Source organism: Sarcophilus harrisii, chromosome 1, assembly GCF_902635505.1.
Source record: "Sarcophilus harrisii chromosome 1, mSarHar1.11, whole genome shotgun sequence".
Taxonomy (NCBI): domain Eukaryota; kingdom Metazoa; phylum Chordata; class Mammalia; order Dasyuromorphia; family Dasyuridae; genus Sarcophilus; species Sarcophilus harrisii.
In genome coordinates, this window is record NC_045426.1 from 492,967,502 (window position 1) to 492,983,756 (window position 16,255).

At 34.0% G+C, this 16,255-nt stretch overlaps 1 protein-coding gene across 8 annotated transcripts in view; it reads right to left on the reverse strand.

Moving 5' to 3' along the window:
* Positions 1-16,255, reverse strand: part of GATA6 (GATA binding protein 6) — a 39,227-nt gene that overhangs the window by 13,294 nt on the left and 9,678 nt on the right. For all 8 annotated transcript variants that reach the window (XM_031946537.1, XM_031946538.1, XM_031946536.1 and 5 more), the window contains 3 exons: positions 12,077-12,202; positions 10,953-11,040; positions 10,753-10,856 (listed from right to left, as the gene is read on the reverse strand). In XM_031946537.1, coding sequence (XP_031802397.1) covers positions 10,753-10,856; positions 10,953-11,040; positions 12,077-12,202 — 318 coding nt within the window. The remainder of the gene's footprint in view (positions 1-10,752; positions 10,857-10,952; positions 11,041-12,076; positions 12,203-16,255) is intronic.

Consider the following 16,255-nt stretch of genomic DNA (forward strand, 5'->3'; position numbering starts at 1 on the left):
AAGACCTTCTACTACATTGACACTGAACCACTAACAACTACTCTTTGGTTTTGGCTATCCAACCAATTAGTAATCCATCCAACTATTTCATTTCATCTATTTAAAAGACTAACTTCCAATTTGTTATTTTTTCAATCATTTCAGTCATATTTCATGACCACATTTTGAGATTTTCTTGGCAAAGACACTGAAGTGGATTGCCATTTCATCTCCATCTCATTTTACAAGTATGGAAACTGAGGCAAACAGGATTAAGTGACTTGCCCAGAGTCACAAAGCAAATAAATGCTGGATAATAAATTCATTAAGATGAATCTTCCTGATTCCAAAACAATGTTCTATTTCCCTGTATCATTTAGTTGCATGCACACACACACACACACACACACGTATATGCTGGGGGGGGAGAGCTACCATCCCAATAGAATAGTTAGAATCTAGATCTTTTCTTTCTCACTATCCCCCAACAAAATGTTCAAGGTAATGTAAGTTAAACTACAGTTTACATTAAATACCTTTTACCTAGCCTTCTTTATCTTCTTCAAATGTTTGTATAAGACAACATCAAAACCAGGAGCTACAAGGTAACTAGCAAAAGTATTAAAGCTTCCCTAAGAACCCACCTCTCTTTACGAATTACTAAAAGCAATTTATTTTAAATATTTATAACTAGTTCATAATCAATTGTATGTTAGCTCCTATGCTAGTCAATTTGCAAAGTAGAATTTTTGAATTGTTGGCCTACTGTACACTACCCATTCCTCCTGTTTTCTTTTCAGAGTTGGAGACTCTGGATGTGGAACACTACATATAATTTTGGACTTGGGACTTCTAGTCAAGATGGCTGCCCTAACAGAGGCAGACAGCCCAGCTTCCACATACCTTCTCTAGCAAAAACCTAAAAATAGCACCAGACAGAATAATGATCAAGAAATCTAATGAGAAAATTTAACCACCCCAGAAATGCACAAAATATCATAAAAAGTACACAGACAATGGGAAAGGGGGTTTCTGCTAGCACTAGCACAACCAGAGAAAGGCCAGAGATACTAATAGCCTGCAGTGTTTTTGATCCAGAAACAACAAGAGCAGAGAACTCCCTCTGAGAAAGCCCCAGGGTGCTTGGAAACCCACAGCATGGACTTTGGAAGCAAACAGTCCAGGTTCAGCAGCATTCAGACTGAGACACAGATTCTAAGTTCCCCAGCATTTTATACCGAAATCATAGGAGGCTTTGAATATACACAATTCTAAAGCCTCAGAGCTTCAGGGAGTTCTAAGTCAGGATGGTCCATGTTAAGACCAACTAGGGCCAACCATCTCACCCAAAATCATAACAGAGAAAACCTTCTCCAGGCAAAATAGCTCAATCCAGGAACTGATATGAAAGAGAAAATGAGATCAACATTTATAAAGAATCATCTATCCAAATAACAACCTGCAAGCAGAGACTCAAAGAGGAGAAAAAATGAATTTTCCGCAAATACTGAAAAATACCTAAGAAGAAATGGAATTGGGGCAGCTAGGTGGCACAGTGCTCAGAGCACTATCCCTGAAGTCAAGAGGACCTGAGTTCAAATTTGATCTCAGACACTTCCCAGCTGTGTGATCCTGGGGGAAGTAACTTAACCCCAATTGCCTCAGCAAAAAGAAGAAGAAGAAATGGAATGGAAAGTAAAAAATGAAATAATTAGAAGGAAGCCAAATAGCTTAGCACAAAATTAGTGAGCTTTATCCAAACCAAAACAACAACAACAAAAAAATAGGAAAGTCGTTGAAACAGTTGAAAAAGCACAAGAGAAGATCAAAAGGAAGCTTTGAAGGAAGTGCAGAAAACTTGGATAATTTTGAAAGTAACAAGTTAAAAAGAGCAACCAATGCTGAACAGCCCCAGTTTCATACACAATATTCTTGTGTTCTACTTTGCACATAAAACCGTTCCTGTTTGGAGGGTTATGTTTACATTCAGAATTTTTTTAAACTAAAAACAGTAAAAATATCTGGATCCATCTGCTATGTCATGGTTAGTTCTGCTCAGTTACTTTTGTTTTCCTATTATTTTAGTTCTTTAAAAAAAAAAAAAAAAGAATAGCTCTCTGGGATCAGGAAGGATATATTGGGATTATAGTTGATATTTTTAAAATATATTAAAAAAAATTTTTAAATGATCTGGGAGGAGGGGGGAGGAAGAGAATATGCTTTTCAGAGAAGTAAGAACTAGATTAAGTTCCTACTATCTACAAAGAAAAGAGCTTGAGCCTGGCTTGGGTCTGACTTCACAACTGGCTGGATAAGAGATCTGATGCAGAGCTGGCTCAGGTTTCTTTAGCAAGGTAGTAGTGTGCCCTGAAATAAGAGTCAATTACCAAAAGAGCCACATGCTAGCCTAATTATATTGTGTTACTTTTTATGGCAATAATTTCAGTATTAGATGTTGAACTCCATAACTTTAATAGAACTATCAGAGAAGTTTCATTAATAACAGAAGTATTTTAAAGAGGCCAAATATTTCTAGAACATGGTATACCTGGGGGTGAGGGGAAACATTAGCTTTAGAAGTCACAAGACTCAGGTTTAAGTCCTAATTCCATCTATTACTAGGCACATGACACTAGAAGTAGTCATATAGCCTCTCTGACCTATTTTTTCATCTGTCAAGGAATAAGAAATGAAACACACTTTAGTCTCACAGGATTATTTATCAGGAAGTGTTGACTCTTTGTAAACCTTAAATCACTCTCAGTGCAATTGTATCAATTGAGAGTGTACTGTAAATGCTAAATATACACCTCTCTGGGAAAAAATGTCTATACCTGCATTATTATAATTTTCTTCACACTTTATTAAACCTAAGTAATCAATAAAAAACAATATTTTTAGAATTGTAGAATATGCCAATTTCTGAAGGCTAAACTGCCCACAGTGTAAATTTAGCAATTGACTCTTAAGCATTTGGCTCCAGCATCATTCCCTATCTCACAGATTTCAATTGAAAACACATACAAAAGCACTAAGGCATAATATAAATATAAGTGATTATCATAGAAGTTAATATATATGAAGAGTATTTTAGTAATTTAATTTGTCCAACAAAATAATCTACCAATTTTTAATCTTTAAAATAAATGATCAGGACAAATAGGGAAAAATCAAAGAAAATTGAGTTGACATGTGAACTGATAGAAAGTGAATTAGATAGAAGCAAACATACACAATAACTATACCAATGTAAATAGATAAAATCAAAAAGCAAAATAGAAGCCTGCATAAGTGTAATGACGAAGAAATACACCTTCCTCCCTTCTTTGCAAAAGGGCTATGGGCATGGAATAAAAAATTATATGCTATAAATTATAGTTGATTAGTTTTGCTGAATTTTTTTTTAATACTCTGTTATAAGGAATGGTTAAATGCATAGGAGATGGTAGGGAATAAATTTTTAAATTATGTAAAAACAAAAGGAACAATGAACTGCATACAATTTTACCATGTTAAGAGTGTTATAATAAATATTTTAAAAAGCAAGTCAGGAAAAGGAGAGATAACAAGTAATGTATTTGTATCAGGCTGTTAATGTTTCCTAGGGTGGCAAACTATATTACAGGTAGAGACAATGTGATCAGTTAAATCAATGAAAAATACTTAAAGGAAAAAGACATGAATTTCAATCACTGCCAGTGTAACTATGGACAAGTCAGTATACTTCTGCAGAGCCTCAGTTTCCATATTTATAAAATATGATCATCTCCTAGTGGTTCTGAGAAAACCATTTTGTAAATGTTTTTTTTTTTTTTAACTATTTTTTAAAGCTTTTGAAGCTTTAATTTTAAAGCTTTTAAAGCTATGAATTATGTGTCCTTTTGCTCAAGACAAGATATTGTACTTCCCTTTCTGGGTATTGTCACCTACTATAGATTTGGTCTTCCCTCCTCTAAGAGATGAAGCTTTACTTCCCTGGAGTCCTCCAGAAATTAATCTCTTCTCAAACTTTCTAGCAATGATAAAGTATTTAAATCAACCAACAAGCACTTATTAAATGCCTACTCTGTCAAACACTGTACAAGACAATAAGGATTGGGGGTTTTATTTTCCTTTGTCATTGACTTTTGTTTGTTCATTTATTCAGGGAGATGTCTAAACTTTTGATTTAACTGGAATAAAATAGCCTCCATTACTAAATATTTATTAAGTACAGACACTATGCCTCAGTTTCCTCACCTTTAAAATGGGGATAATAGTACTACCTCCCAGGGTTATTGTAAGAATCAAATAAGACAATATACGTGAAGCATTTTGTCAAGTTTAAAATCCTAAATAAATACCAGTGATGATGGTGATATAGATGGTAGTGGTGGTGATGATGATAATGAAGATGATGGAGGAACTGCCTGGATGCAAGAAAATCCAAGTTCAAATCCAGCCTCAGACTCTAAGCAAGTCACTTTACCTCTATCAGTCTCATTTTCTACATCTGTAAAATGGTAATAATAGTATCACCCACCTCCCAATATTGTTCTAAGAATCAAATGGGATAATAATTATAAAGTCATTTAGAAGCTTAAAGCACTATAAATGCCAAGTATTATTATTATTACTACTACTAAGAGAAGAATAGCTCCACTAGAATTTTTTTTTAATTTATTTTAGCTCCTCACTTCAAAAAAATGTTCCTGTAGGATTGATCCATTATCAAAATATTCTTAACCATATGATAAAAATACTGTTAGTTATGGTAATCATTGACATTTGCAACCTGCAAAGAGCTTTTCAGACATGACCTCATCTGACCTTCATAATAACCCAATGAACTATGTCATATGCCCATCATTATCTGTACTTTATAATGAGTAAACAGACTCAGAGAGGTCAAATGCCTTTGAAAGAAAATTATAAAGTTTTGAGCAAGAAAATGAGAATTATAGGAGCACATGTAGTATTTTCATCACTGTTGCCTTATATGAACAAGACCTTTGGAAAAGAAAAGCAGATGAGGAAATAGTTAAGAACATAATTTATAATAACAGGATTGGGAATTCTGGGAAATGAATTAAAAGGAATGATAAGCTCTACTGTCAGGGATAAGGTAATTTGCCTGATATCTTAAAAATCTTTTAAAACCTCCCAAATCTTTTCTAAAAACACTTTAAACTGAAAAGGAAATAGAACATCTCCTATATGTATCCTATATAAATGGGCACCAGGGAAAGTAATATTTAGGGAGGACAATAGCAGTACAAATTGTCTCTCCAGAGGAAATAATAAAACTTATGGTTTGAGATAGCTATATATTAAATGCAAAAATTATGGCTAGCAAGGAAAGTAAACCTGAGATGCTAATGCAAAGAAGCAAATTTGATCTTATTGTCTTGCAAAATGAAACCATGAGGAAGAATACACCTTATGCAGATGGAAATAGATGGATTAAATAAAAATGTTTAATTAAATAAAAAGATGGGTAGTGGAATAGCACTCTATATTAGAAATTTAAAGCCATGTGGGGAAATCTAGGAACAAGAAGAGAAGAAACATACTAGAGAACGTTTGGGTAATGATCACACTAGGCTGAATCAGAAATAATATGGTCATTAGATCTTGCTAATGGTCTAATGACCATATTATTGTAACTAATAATGCCATTTAATGATTAATGTGATCACTAGACCACATTACAAATCACCTGGACAGAAAAATGAAAAAGATGAGAAACATAGATAACAAGTCTCCCTGATTTTGGTCTGTATTTCTGCTTCCATCTTTCCATGTTGCTTGGCTATCTCTCTCTCCTCTCTTCCCTCTCTCCCATTTCTCCCATTTCTTCCATTTCTCCTCTCTCCACTCCTTTCCCCCTCTCCGCCTGCCTTTTTCTCTCTCACATACACACTCACAAAGTGATAATTTCTTGGCTAGTCTTAATGATAATTTCATCTTTTAAAAGTGAAGAAAAGAATAACAGAAAATTCTTACTTGGATCTAATTTTCACCAACAAGAAAGAACTAGTTGATGAAGCAAAAGTGATAGGAACTTTGCAAGGGAAATTGCTCCCACATATTACTATTTGTGACAAGGAGAAGGAAGTCAGGTATCATTTAACATGCAGTCTAGATTTTGAAAGAGCAAATTTCAGACAGTTCAGAGAAAGCATAAGACAATGTCAGACTAGAGAGGTAGTTAACTCTGCAGAGTGAAAAACAATTCAAAAGAAGTGGGAATGAGGGGCATGGCTAAACAAACCAATTTGAATGTACACAAAATTCACAGACCATTTTAAACATTTGTTAAGACATACTCGGGATATGGAAGAATGGATAGGTCATGAATAAGTAAGAATAGTGTCTGAAGTGCCAAAAATCAGAATGAGCTCAGGTTGGCAAAGAAGGCTAACACTAATGAAAGATACAGTTTTAGGTATGTTAAGGAAAAGAAGTTACAGAACAGATAGGATTATTGCTAAGGATGAATGGGACAATGTCAGATGACAAAGGAATGCCTAATTTTTATTTTACTTCTGCTTTTTCTGCTATGGAGAATGACATTTAGTTTAGAAAGGACAGAACAAAATTGGATAATACGAAGTTGAAACCCAAGATTAATTAAGCACGTAATAAAATATCCATATGCCCTTGAAATCACCATGCCCAGACATACTACCTTACACTCTAGAAGACAGAAAGAATTGGCAGGCATAACTGTTATGTTTGAAAGAAAAAGGAGCATAGAGCATGGGAGAGGGACTATAGGACTGGAGAAGACCATTTGTTCCAATTTCCAAAAGAAGGAAGACTAAAGTCAGAAAACTTAAGTTAGTGAGCCAAGATCTTGACAGACTATAAATAAAGCTGATAAGATGACTTTTAAAAACATAGATAAGTGCAAAATCCTATGCTTGTGTTAAAAAACAAACAAACAAACAAACAACCTCATGAGTATAATATGAAGATATGACTTGAAAGTTCACCTTTAAAAAGTCTGTGTATTGTCATGAACCCCAAGCTCAATAGAAGCGAAAAGTAAAATATGATTACCCCCAAAAAGTGAATGTTTCTCTAGGCTACACTGAATGGTATAGTTTAGTGTATTCATAGATATGCTGGTAATATTTAACAACAGGCTTTCTGGAAAAAATCTGTTTTAACATCATTCTCCACTATTTTGTAAATCTAGACAATCAGCAGTATAATAAAATCAAGCTCTGATTCATAGCATTTGCAATTTCATCAGCTCAAGATGGTAAAGTTGGTTTTAACAAGTCTGTGAGTATATTATTATATTGGGGCCAAGAAGGAGAAAGTCCATTGTACTTCACCTTGAACAGACTACACCTTGAATATTGTGTTCAATTCTGGCATTATATTGGAAATGACAATGTTTAAGGAAAAATGAAAGGGGATAACGAGATTAGTGGACAGAATATTCCTCCTGCTCAGGAGCCTCAATTTTATGACAAATAAGGATTAAATTGAAACTCAGCGTGTTAATCCTGGAAAAGAGAAGTAGTAGGTGGAGTTATAATTATTTCCCTCTAATGTTTGAAAGGTTGTTATGTAGAAAAGGAAGTCAACTTGTTCTATGGGGAAATGGGTGGCAATTACAAAGAGGCAGATTTCAGCACAACATAAGAATAAAATACCTAACATTTGGAGTTATCTGAATATAAAATGGGCTCAATTCTCCAACACCAGAGATCCTCAAGGTTAAGTCAGATGACCTTTTTGCTGCACAATGGAAATAGTATTGGATCTGAAATCAGGAAATTTAGACTTGAATTTTAGCTTTTTGTGGACTTTCCTTTAGCCTTTTTAGTCTCAGCTTCATCATCTGCAAAATAAATAGGTATAAAATCCCTTCCTTGAATAATGATTGTTAATGAGACAATTTCAAAATCCACAAATTAGATACAAAATTAAATGGTCCTATAACCTTGCATATCAAGGTCACTTGGGAAAAAGACATGAAGGAGTACTGCCAACTCATCTCCAACAGTCCTGACCAGAGGATTAATGACAATTGGTACGATGGTAAATGAAGCACTAAAAGAAGCAAAACCGCCATCTTTCCTCTAAATAATTTAGACCCTCCAGAATTCCTCAGACTTTTTTGCCCTATTCATCTTTAGTGGATGCTACTCAGATTGGAAAGAATAGTTTCAAGGAAACCATAAAATGAGGAACCTAAAATATGCAAAGTTCCCCAAGATTAAAAATGACCAAAATCTCTCTCTCTAGAGGTGATGTCAAGGAGGGGGACATTAATGATGCTAAAGACATGAGTATAGCTGAAGATAGTGGGGAAGAGAGCTCTATAAGCCTATGAATCACAAAAGCCTCATTTATGGACAGCACAGGTTTATGGAGAGGAAGCAAGAAGTAGGAAGAAATTTTTCGATAGGTCAACAAGAATACAAACTCCTACTCTAGGCCCCATATTGGGTTAGCTCCTGGGAATACAGAGAAAAATTAGTCTATCTTCAAGGAAATTTTGCTCCAAGAGGAGAGATAACATGTAGTTGGGTTGGTGGGGGAGGGGTTGTTCTTTTTTTACATGTACAGCGAAAAAATTGTCTCTCCAAATGGCAATGAGATGATGACCAAGACCATCAGTGCATCCATTTGTGAAATACTGGTAAAGGAATTGGATTGGGGGGGGGGGGGGGGGGGAAGCAGAGGGAGGGAGAAGGGAGACGGTGGCTGGGGAGTGGTTAGTCATGCTTCTATATACATCTCCTATTTGCAACTTACTCTTTGAGCAGGTCATGCTAGAATGGGACTGAACCTAAAACAGGCTCTGATAGGTCTAGTGGTGAAGTGAGGACCCAGCCCAGCATGGTAGACACGTGGTTTATAACAGAAGAACTCATCTCTCATTCTCCAAACAGTTCCAAAAGTCTGTGAGTTGTTTTGCCTTCCCTGGCCCTTAAACAAGGAGCTGACCTTTACTCTGTATAGAAAACACAACTAAGTAGCCAAAATAATCTGCAGACTACCAGGTGGGACATATTCTCTCCTCTCTGGGCTGATAGCAACAATGTGATTTACTAGAAATAATAATTACCATTGACCAGATCTGTAACAAGAAAACCCCAACCTTGGGACAGACCTGTGCATCTAAATCCAAAGGCACCAAACAGAAGCCAACTTGAGTCAAAATTTCACTCCTTCTTAGGACTACAGATGTTTACTGAATATGCTTTTTTCCCCCTTGAGAGCAATATATTTCAATCACTAGTAGCTTATTTTGAGATTTTTAAAATAGGCACCACAAAAGAAAAAAACATTCTACCCAAATGATTTCTATTCTCAATTGCCCATTGTTGGCAAAGGTGCCTGTTATAATAACAGGAGATCCAAACAGGCAATGGGCCAGGGGAATTTACAAAATAAAAATACAAAACAACCTTGGCAATTATCTAGTGACTTGGGGTAATATAGTCTACTGATAGAGAATGCCAATGCAAAAGAAAAACAAAAAAGTTTGCTCAATTTTCAATAAAGCTTAAAGCAAACTGGGTTTGTATTACTCAATTTATAGATATAGTCATAGCTCTATAGACCTGGAGTAAAAAAAAAACAAAAAATTTTCACTGTCTTTTTAGCATTTACTTTTCCCATGTTTAACGTGTTCCACTTAAGAGCCTCAAAAATTAATATTTTCTGTCATCCTTGTAAACTCATAATCTTATACCCTCAAGTCCATCTTCTCTCAAGTCAATAGGCATTCTTTAAGATGCATCTATAAACAACAAAAGCAGATAAAAAGGATTCCCTTTTCCCCCCCTTCTGAAACTTTTTACAGTGAAACTGCATATTTCTGTAATGAAACAGCTGGAAAGAATTTGGGTTAGAGAACACTGAGACATACCAAAAAAAAAAAAAAAAAAAAAAAAATCATTTTAAGGACAATTTTTGTTTTGGTTCTGTTTTTTAATAAAGAATAAACTTAAGCTACTTCATAACCGTAGGAGGTTAATATTCTGACAACAAACTATTTACTAATTATATAAGGTAGAATATTTAAGACAAGTTGGCACCTAATGTAAAGAGTGGTTAAGAGAAGTCTTGGGTTCTACCCACTTAAACCTGTATGGCTTGGTTCCTCAATGACTTGCTCTCCAGCAGCCTACCTAGCTACCTATCCCACCCACCCTCATAATCTTTCTATAAGGCAGTGAAGTAAAGACAGGTGACATCACTAACATGGTTTGAAAAAAGTCATATAAGACAGCAAGATATTACACAGCTAAAGACAAGACTCTGTGGTGAAGACAGAAATAGAACTTTGTATATATAACACATAATAAATTAGAATAAGCTTTGCTTTGAATAGATAATAAAAGCAAGAGTTGATAAGGCAAGGTAACTGACTTTTAAAATACTATCAGTCCTGGATTCCAGTCGGCTATTGACCTGGTATTTTTTTCTGATCTATATTTGTGGTACACGTGACTAAGATAAAAACTTGGAAATAAAACAATTTAAGGCTCTTCAAACCAAAACTTCTTGGTTTTACATGAGTTAATTTAACCATAAAAATGATATGGATCTTAATTAAGAGGTTTGTAAAGTACTTAAGTTTGTCATATGTTTACATTTAAATGTAATTTCAAAAAAAAAAAAAAAAAAAAAACTATTCAAGTATCAGCTAACTAAACTGTTGGTTTAGATTATTTTAACTACTAGATAAGATAAAACTGAGATAACATACTATAGAGAACCCTACTTTAGAAGGAAAGGTACTGTAGTCTTTTTATCACTCACCCCTGAGGCTGTGGTGTGTGTGGTAGGAGAAGCATTTTTGCTACAATCATCAGAGTTTGAAGATGTGGAAGTTGGAGTCATAGGAACTGCATTGTTATTGTTACCTAAAACAGACATAATTAACACCATAACTATACATATTGTTTCCTTTCTAAACTTGGGCAAAGACTTTGCAATCAAATTCTCTATTTTATATTTACCAGAGCATGACTTTGACTTATTTATGTTCTTTGGTTTTCGCTTCCTGGTTTGAATTCCCTCTTTCTTCATAGCAAGTGGTCTGGGAACCTGATGGAAAAAAATTCCATACAGAACATAAAGTTTAGTGAATACTTCTTTGAGAAGAAATGAAACTGTAGTTGCAATTAATTTTTGTTGACATGTCTATCTGGTAAAAGAACATGTATGAAAGCTCAGTCCCATCAATTTTACAAAACAATTTCATGTAGACAAAGCAAGCATCACTTGCCCTCTTCATCTCAATATTCATACAGAATTCTTTCATTAAAAAAGTAATGAGTTGAAAAACAGAACACCACTACTACTTCACTTTAGTATATATATTTTTTTCACTAAGCCCCCTTATTGGCAGGAAAAAACAAGTGATTAAATTTTTCATTCTAAAGAATAATTGGAGGGCCAATCTGAAGTTACAATGTTGGTTTTCATAACTTTTACATAGTTAATACATCTCCATCCTCCCCTATCAAATAAAGGTCTGTGTTAATGAACTTTTTCATTTAAAAAAAGAAATGATTTGCTAACCAGAACATCTCTATTTCTTCACTTTAGTTTACACTTTTTTTTTTCAATCAACTCATGTATGGAGGTAATAGATTAAGTTTTTCATTCTAGAGAAAAACTAAATCCAATTTAAAATTTCAACTTTTACATACTTAGTATATTCCACATCTCTCTTCCCAATAAAATAAAGAATCTCTAGATATTAATGATATTTTATGCCACGTTTCAAAATGGAAATTCTGGTACTGATAACAAAAACACTGATACTTTGTACCTATTTAGACATATACAAAGTAAGATTAAAAAGCTATACTAATTTTCTTAACATTCATAAAAAAGTTAGTCTGTGATTTTGTTAGAGCTTTTTTGTTTATTTGCTTGCTTATTCTTATTTTTCTTTACCTTTGTGAAAGAGGTCTAACTTTTTGAATGCTTCTCATCTTTTTTTTCCCTTTTTTTTAAATAAACACTTCAGTTCATTGGGTATGTCCTAATCCTACCGGAGGTACACCACATGTTTGATGATGTAAAACCACATTCAATTGCATCAGTAATTTAAAAACCACATTAAACGGCATACCCCGTGAAGTTTCATGTAGAGCCCACATGCATTGCAAACAGGTTCACCCTCTGCATTTCTACGCCACAGGGTGGTGGTTGTGGTGTGACAGTTGGCACAGGATAAACCGAGCCGCCGTGTTGAAGGCTAGAAACAAGAACAAATAAATCAGACATTAGGAAAAATATCCATCTGCTGGTGTCCTTTAACATTTGATGTTCCTGACATTGGCAAATCACATCATTTGGTTTTTGTGAGAACTAAAATACTCCAAAAAAGAAATGCAGAAAGCAGGAAATAAAACTATCCAGTTACAATTCTTTTTGGATCAAAACTACATATTGGAGGTTTATATAGTATGATTTATCTCACAAAGCTGATAAGCAGATTTGCTATGGTGTATTACTGTTTTATAAAATAGCCATGCAATATTAAGTAATTGGTTCTGGCTCAGAGGTATTAAAAGCACCATCATCTTGAGAATATGTTTGATAAACTTGAAAGCACCTCCTAGTCATTGATATTGAAAGATTTTGCTTGTGATTTTGTTTAAATGGAAAAGTCATCTCTGCAGTTGAAAAGATTAGCAAGCTCATTTTATATTCAAAACTTAATTCTGGCTATGGCTTGATAAGGTACAATATGACTATCCGTCCTATTGTGATAGTCAATAGTCAATCATTATATTCAGGTGAGATACTGGAAAACCTAATCTCAGAAGAGCCATTATTTGCTAAATTGCTTTAGGCTAATTTTGAACCCTTTGAACAATTTAGGTCCTTTGAACTTTTCATCTTCATTTTCTCAATTACAGAATTAAGATAATTCTATTTTTCAGAAAAAAGCAAATTAATATCTGCCAAAAGGAATATGGGAGCAAGGAGGGAAGGGATGGAGTTCTTTATTTACACACTAGTCTCAAGTGACCTTGGGAAATTTTTCCAAATAGAGCAAAAGACAAGAATATGCTGTATGTCCTATAGTCAGCTGTTATCTTATTACCCAACTGATTGTGGTTCTGATGATTAGAAAAAGAGTGTAGAAGTTTTTATTGCTTTAACTATTGTTAAGTGGCTAAGACTATTATATTTACACTAATAGAAATGAGGATTACTTACCCAGATTTGTACTGGCATTCGATAAGGAAGTAAAGTAATAAATGCATTTTGTGTAAAGATGTCATATAGATTCATTTAGGTAGGGTCACCTAGGTAGAACTTCAGAACTGGCCTGCCCCTTTGCTCATGACATCATTAAAAGAATTTGGTTTTATCCAGGTTCTCAGTTGTTTTGTTCTCAAATATGAAAATATATGAGCCTTGAAATTATTAAAAATGTCCAAACTTTTAAAATAATCAGATCCTTAACACTAAAAATTTATTTCAAACTATTTTCTAAGTAGAATCTATCTAGCTGTACAAAATTACAAATTATTCAATTGAAAAGAAAGGTGGTGAGAATCTCAAAAAACTATGCGTGGTAAAGAAATAAAATGTAGGTAAGCAAAATAAATTAGAAAAACTCATCATAAAGATCTAGAGAATATCTCATAGTATACAACTAATATATCTGCCAGCAAAATGGCAAAATTCCTTGAAAGGTCCCCAGAACATGGAACTAAAGTAGTGGAAAGAACAACCTGGAAGAAAGAGAGTTAGGTTCCTATCTGAACTCTGGCACTTACTAGCAACTGTGACCCTGGGCAGATCACTTAACTCTCTGAAAGCCAGTTTCCTCATCTCATTCACCAGTGAAATGAGAAATATTAACTAACAGAGATACTACCAACCTCACAAGATTATTGTGAATAAAGTTGTTGAAACTCTAAAAAATGTGAGACATTATAATTACCATTCTAAATATAAACATTTAATTAAGAAGTGCAATATAGGATTTCATCTCTATGTACATTGAGAAAGCAAGCACAGCCACAGAACAGAACAATTTTATGAGCCAGACTGATACTAAAGTAATTTTTAAAAATTCCCAACTGAAAAGTAAAATTGGGTATTATGCATATCTGTATACTGTGCTGCTATGAGAGTTCTTTTAAGATTTGACATAAAGAAAAAGTAAAACTATTTCAAAGTCCGATTCTTTTTGTACAGCAAAATAACTATATGGACATGTATACATATATTGTATTTAACTTATACTCTAACATATTTAACATGTATTGGTCAACCTGCCAACTGGGAGAAGGGGTGGTGGGAAGGAGGGAAAAAGTTGGAACAAAAGGTTTTGCAATTGTCAATGCTGAAAAATTACCCATGCATATATCTTGTAAATAAAAAGCTATAATAAAAAATAAAAAGAAAAAAGTAAAAGTAAAATAAAATAAAACCATATCACTGGTGCCTTTCAAGAAGTATCTTCAACTAAAAATTAAACTCCACATCAAAAATCTTCTTGAAGAGGGAAGGGAGGGAGGCATAAAGAGTGATTACATTTTTCTTTTTTTTTTTTAATAAAAAGAGAATGATATTAGATGCCTTCCAAGATCCTGTAGTCACACCTTAAAAGCACATCAAACAATTTGCACCAACTGTGGTACATCAAACATTTCTTTATTTTAATATGGGTGTAGGACATATCCCCTTCCCCCCATCAAATTGCATAAGCCATTGCTAGAATTTTTTTTTTTAATTTCTAACTGTTCTCTCCCCCACTCCCCCAAAAAATCAGCTTGACTTTCACAGGTTTAAATTTATGAACCTGACTGACCTAATGTATATTTGGAATAATTATTTGATATGATCACACACACACACACACACACACACACACACACACATTTGTGAGAGAAATTGAGGGAGCTAAGATGGAATCAACTCACTACTTTTTGTCTTTCCCCCACCTCCAGAATGACTGAGAAGGGGTTAAGAGTGATAATTGCTTCCTCTTTAGGAATTATATAAAATCAGTAAATTAGTGACAGTAAGGCCCATTTTGTAAACAAGCCGTTTATGAGTTTTCAGTGGAATTTGAAGTCAATGGAAACAATCCAGTATCAGAAATTGCCACTATTACAAAGAATTTTATGGCTGTCGACCATATATCATAAGTCAAGCCAGTCCTCATAAACATGTGAAATGAAGGTGAATGGGTTATAAAAGTCCCTTGTAACAAGTGATCTCTGTTACATTCATCACTAACAAGGAATTTAAGTTACACCATAAATCTGTTATTTTGCAATGTCAAATTCACTGTGATTGGTTATGTACTACAGGTTAAACAAACTTAAACATAGCACTCAGTTTCTGAGAAGTATCCTCTATCCATTGGGGCCATAAATAAGGAATCTATAATGACTACTAATTGCTCATGACACACCCTCTTATTGGTCCCATTTATTGCCTATTTGCTAGCTATATTGCCTGACCTTGGTTTCCACCTGTTACACTGAAGAAAAATAAGTCAACTCTGGGATATTTTTGTTCCTATATTTTCTTCTTAATTCTTACCCCTGAATTTCTTCATCATATTTACTGCTAAAACAATCTTCCCTATTAGGGACACATACACAAAACTTGTGCAACAAATAGTACTATCAAAACTTGAATGTGCTTCTTGAATTGATTAAATTTATTTAGCAATCAAGTTTGAGACCCAAATTGAAGAAAATGTTACTTTCTAGAGTTCAGCAAATACTAAACTCAATGTGGCTTTTCAGAACCATAAATGTAGTTTCCATTAATTAAAATGTGGAAACGTTGAAACATCCCTATAACATTTATCAGGGAGACACACATTTATTGTATATGATTATACATAACATAAATTACTGCAACATCCATGCTCCACCCCATATCTTTGTACTTATTTATTTGGTTCTTAAAAGTGCCATTTGGGGGAAGCAATAAATTGTAGGAGAATGTAGGATGTTATAATTAACTTTAACTGTATACATTCACACTCATTAAATTCACCCTCGCCACTTTATTTTAAAGACACTAGAAACAAACCCATAAAACTAATTGCCTCCCTATAAGGTGAGAGACTTCTATTGTGATGCAATTTCAATCTAATCTAGTTAGCACAACTCAGTTGCATTTACTCCTGCTAATTAGAATATAACAAATTAGCTGCACACCTAAGAAATCTAGCATCCCACGGCAAAATGTTTTTCTTCAAAATGGATTTGTGGACTAGGATATTTCTTTAAAATAAATGTAGTCCTGTGGTGTTAGTAGAACTGTC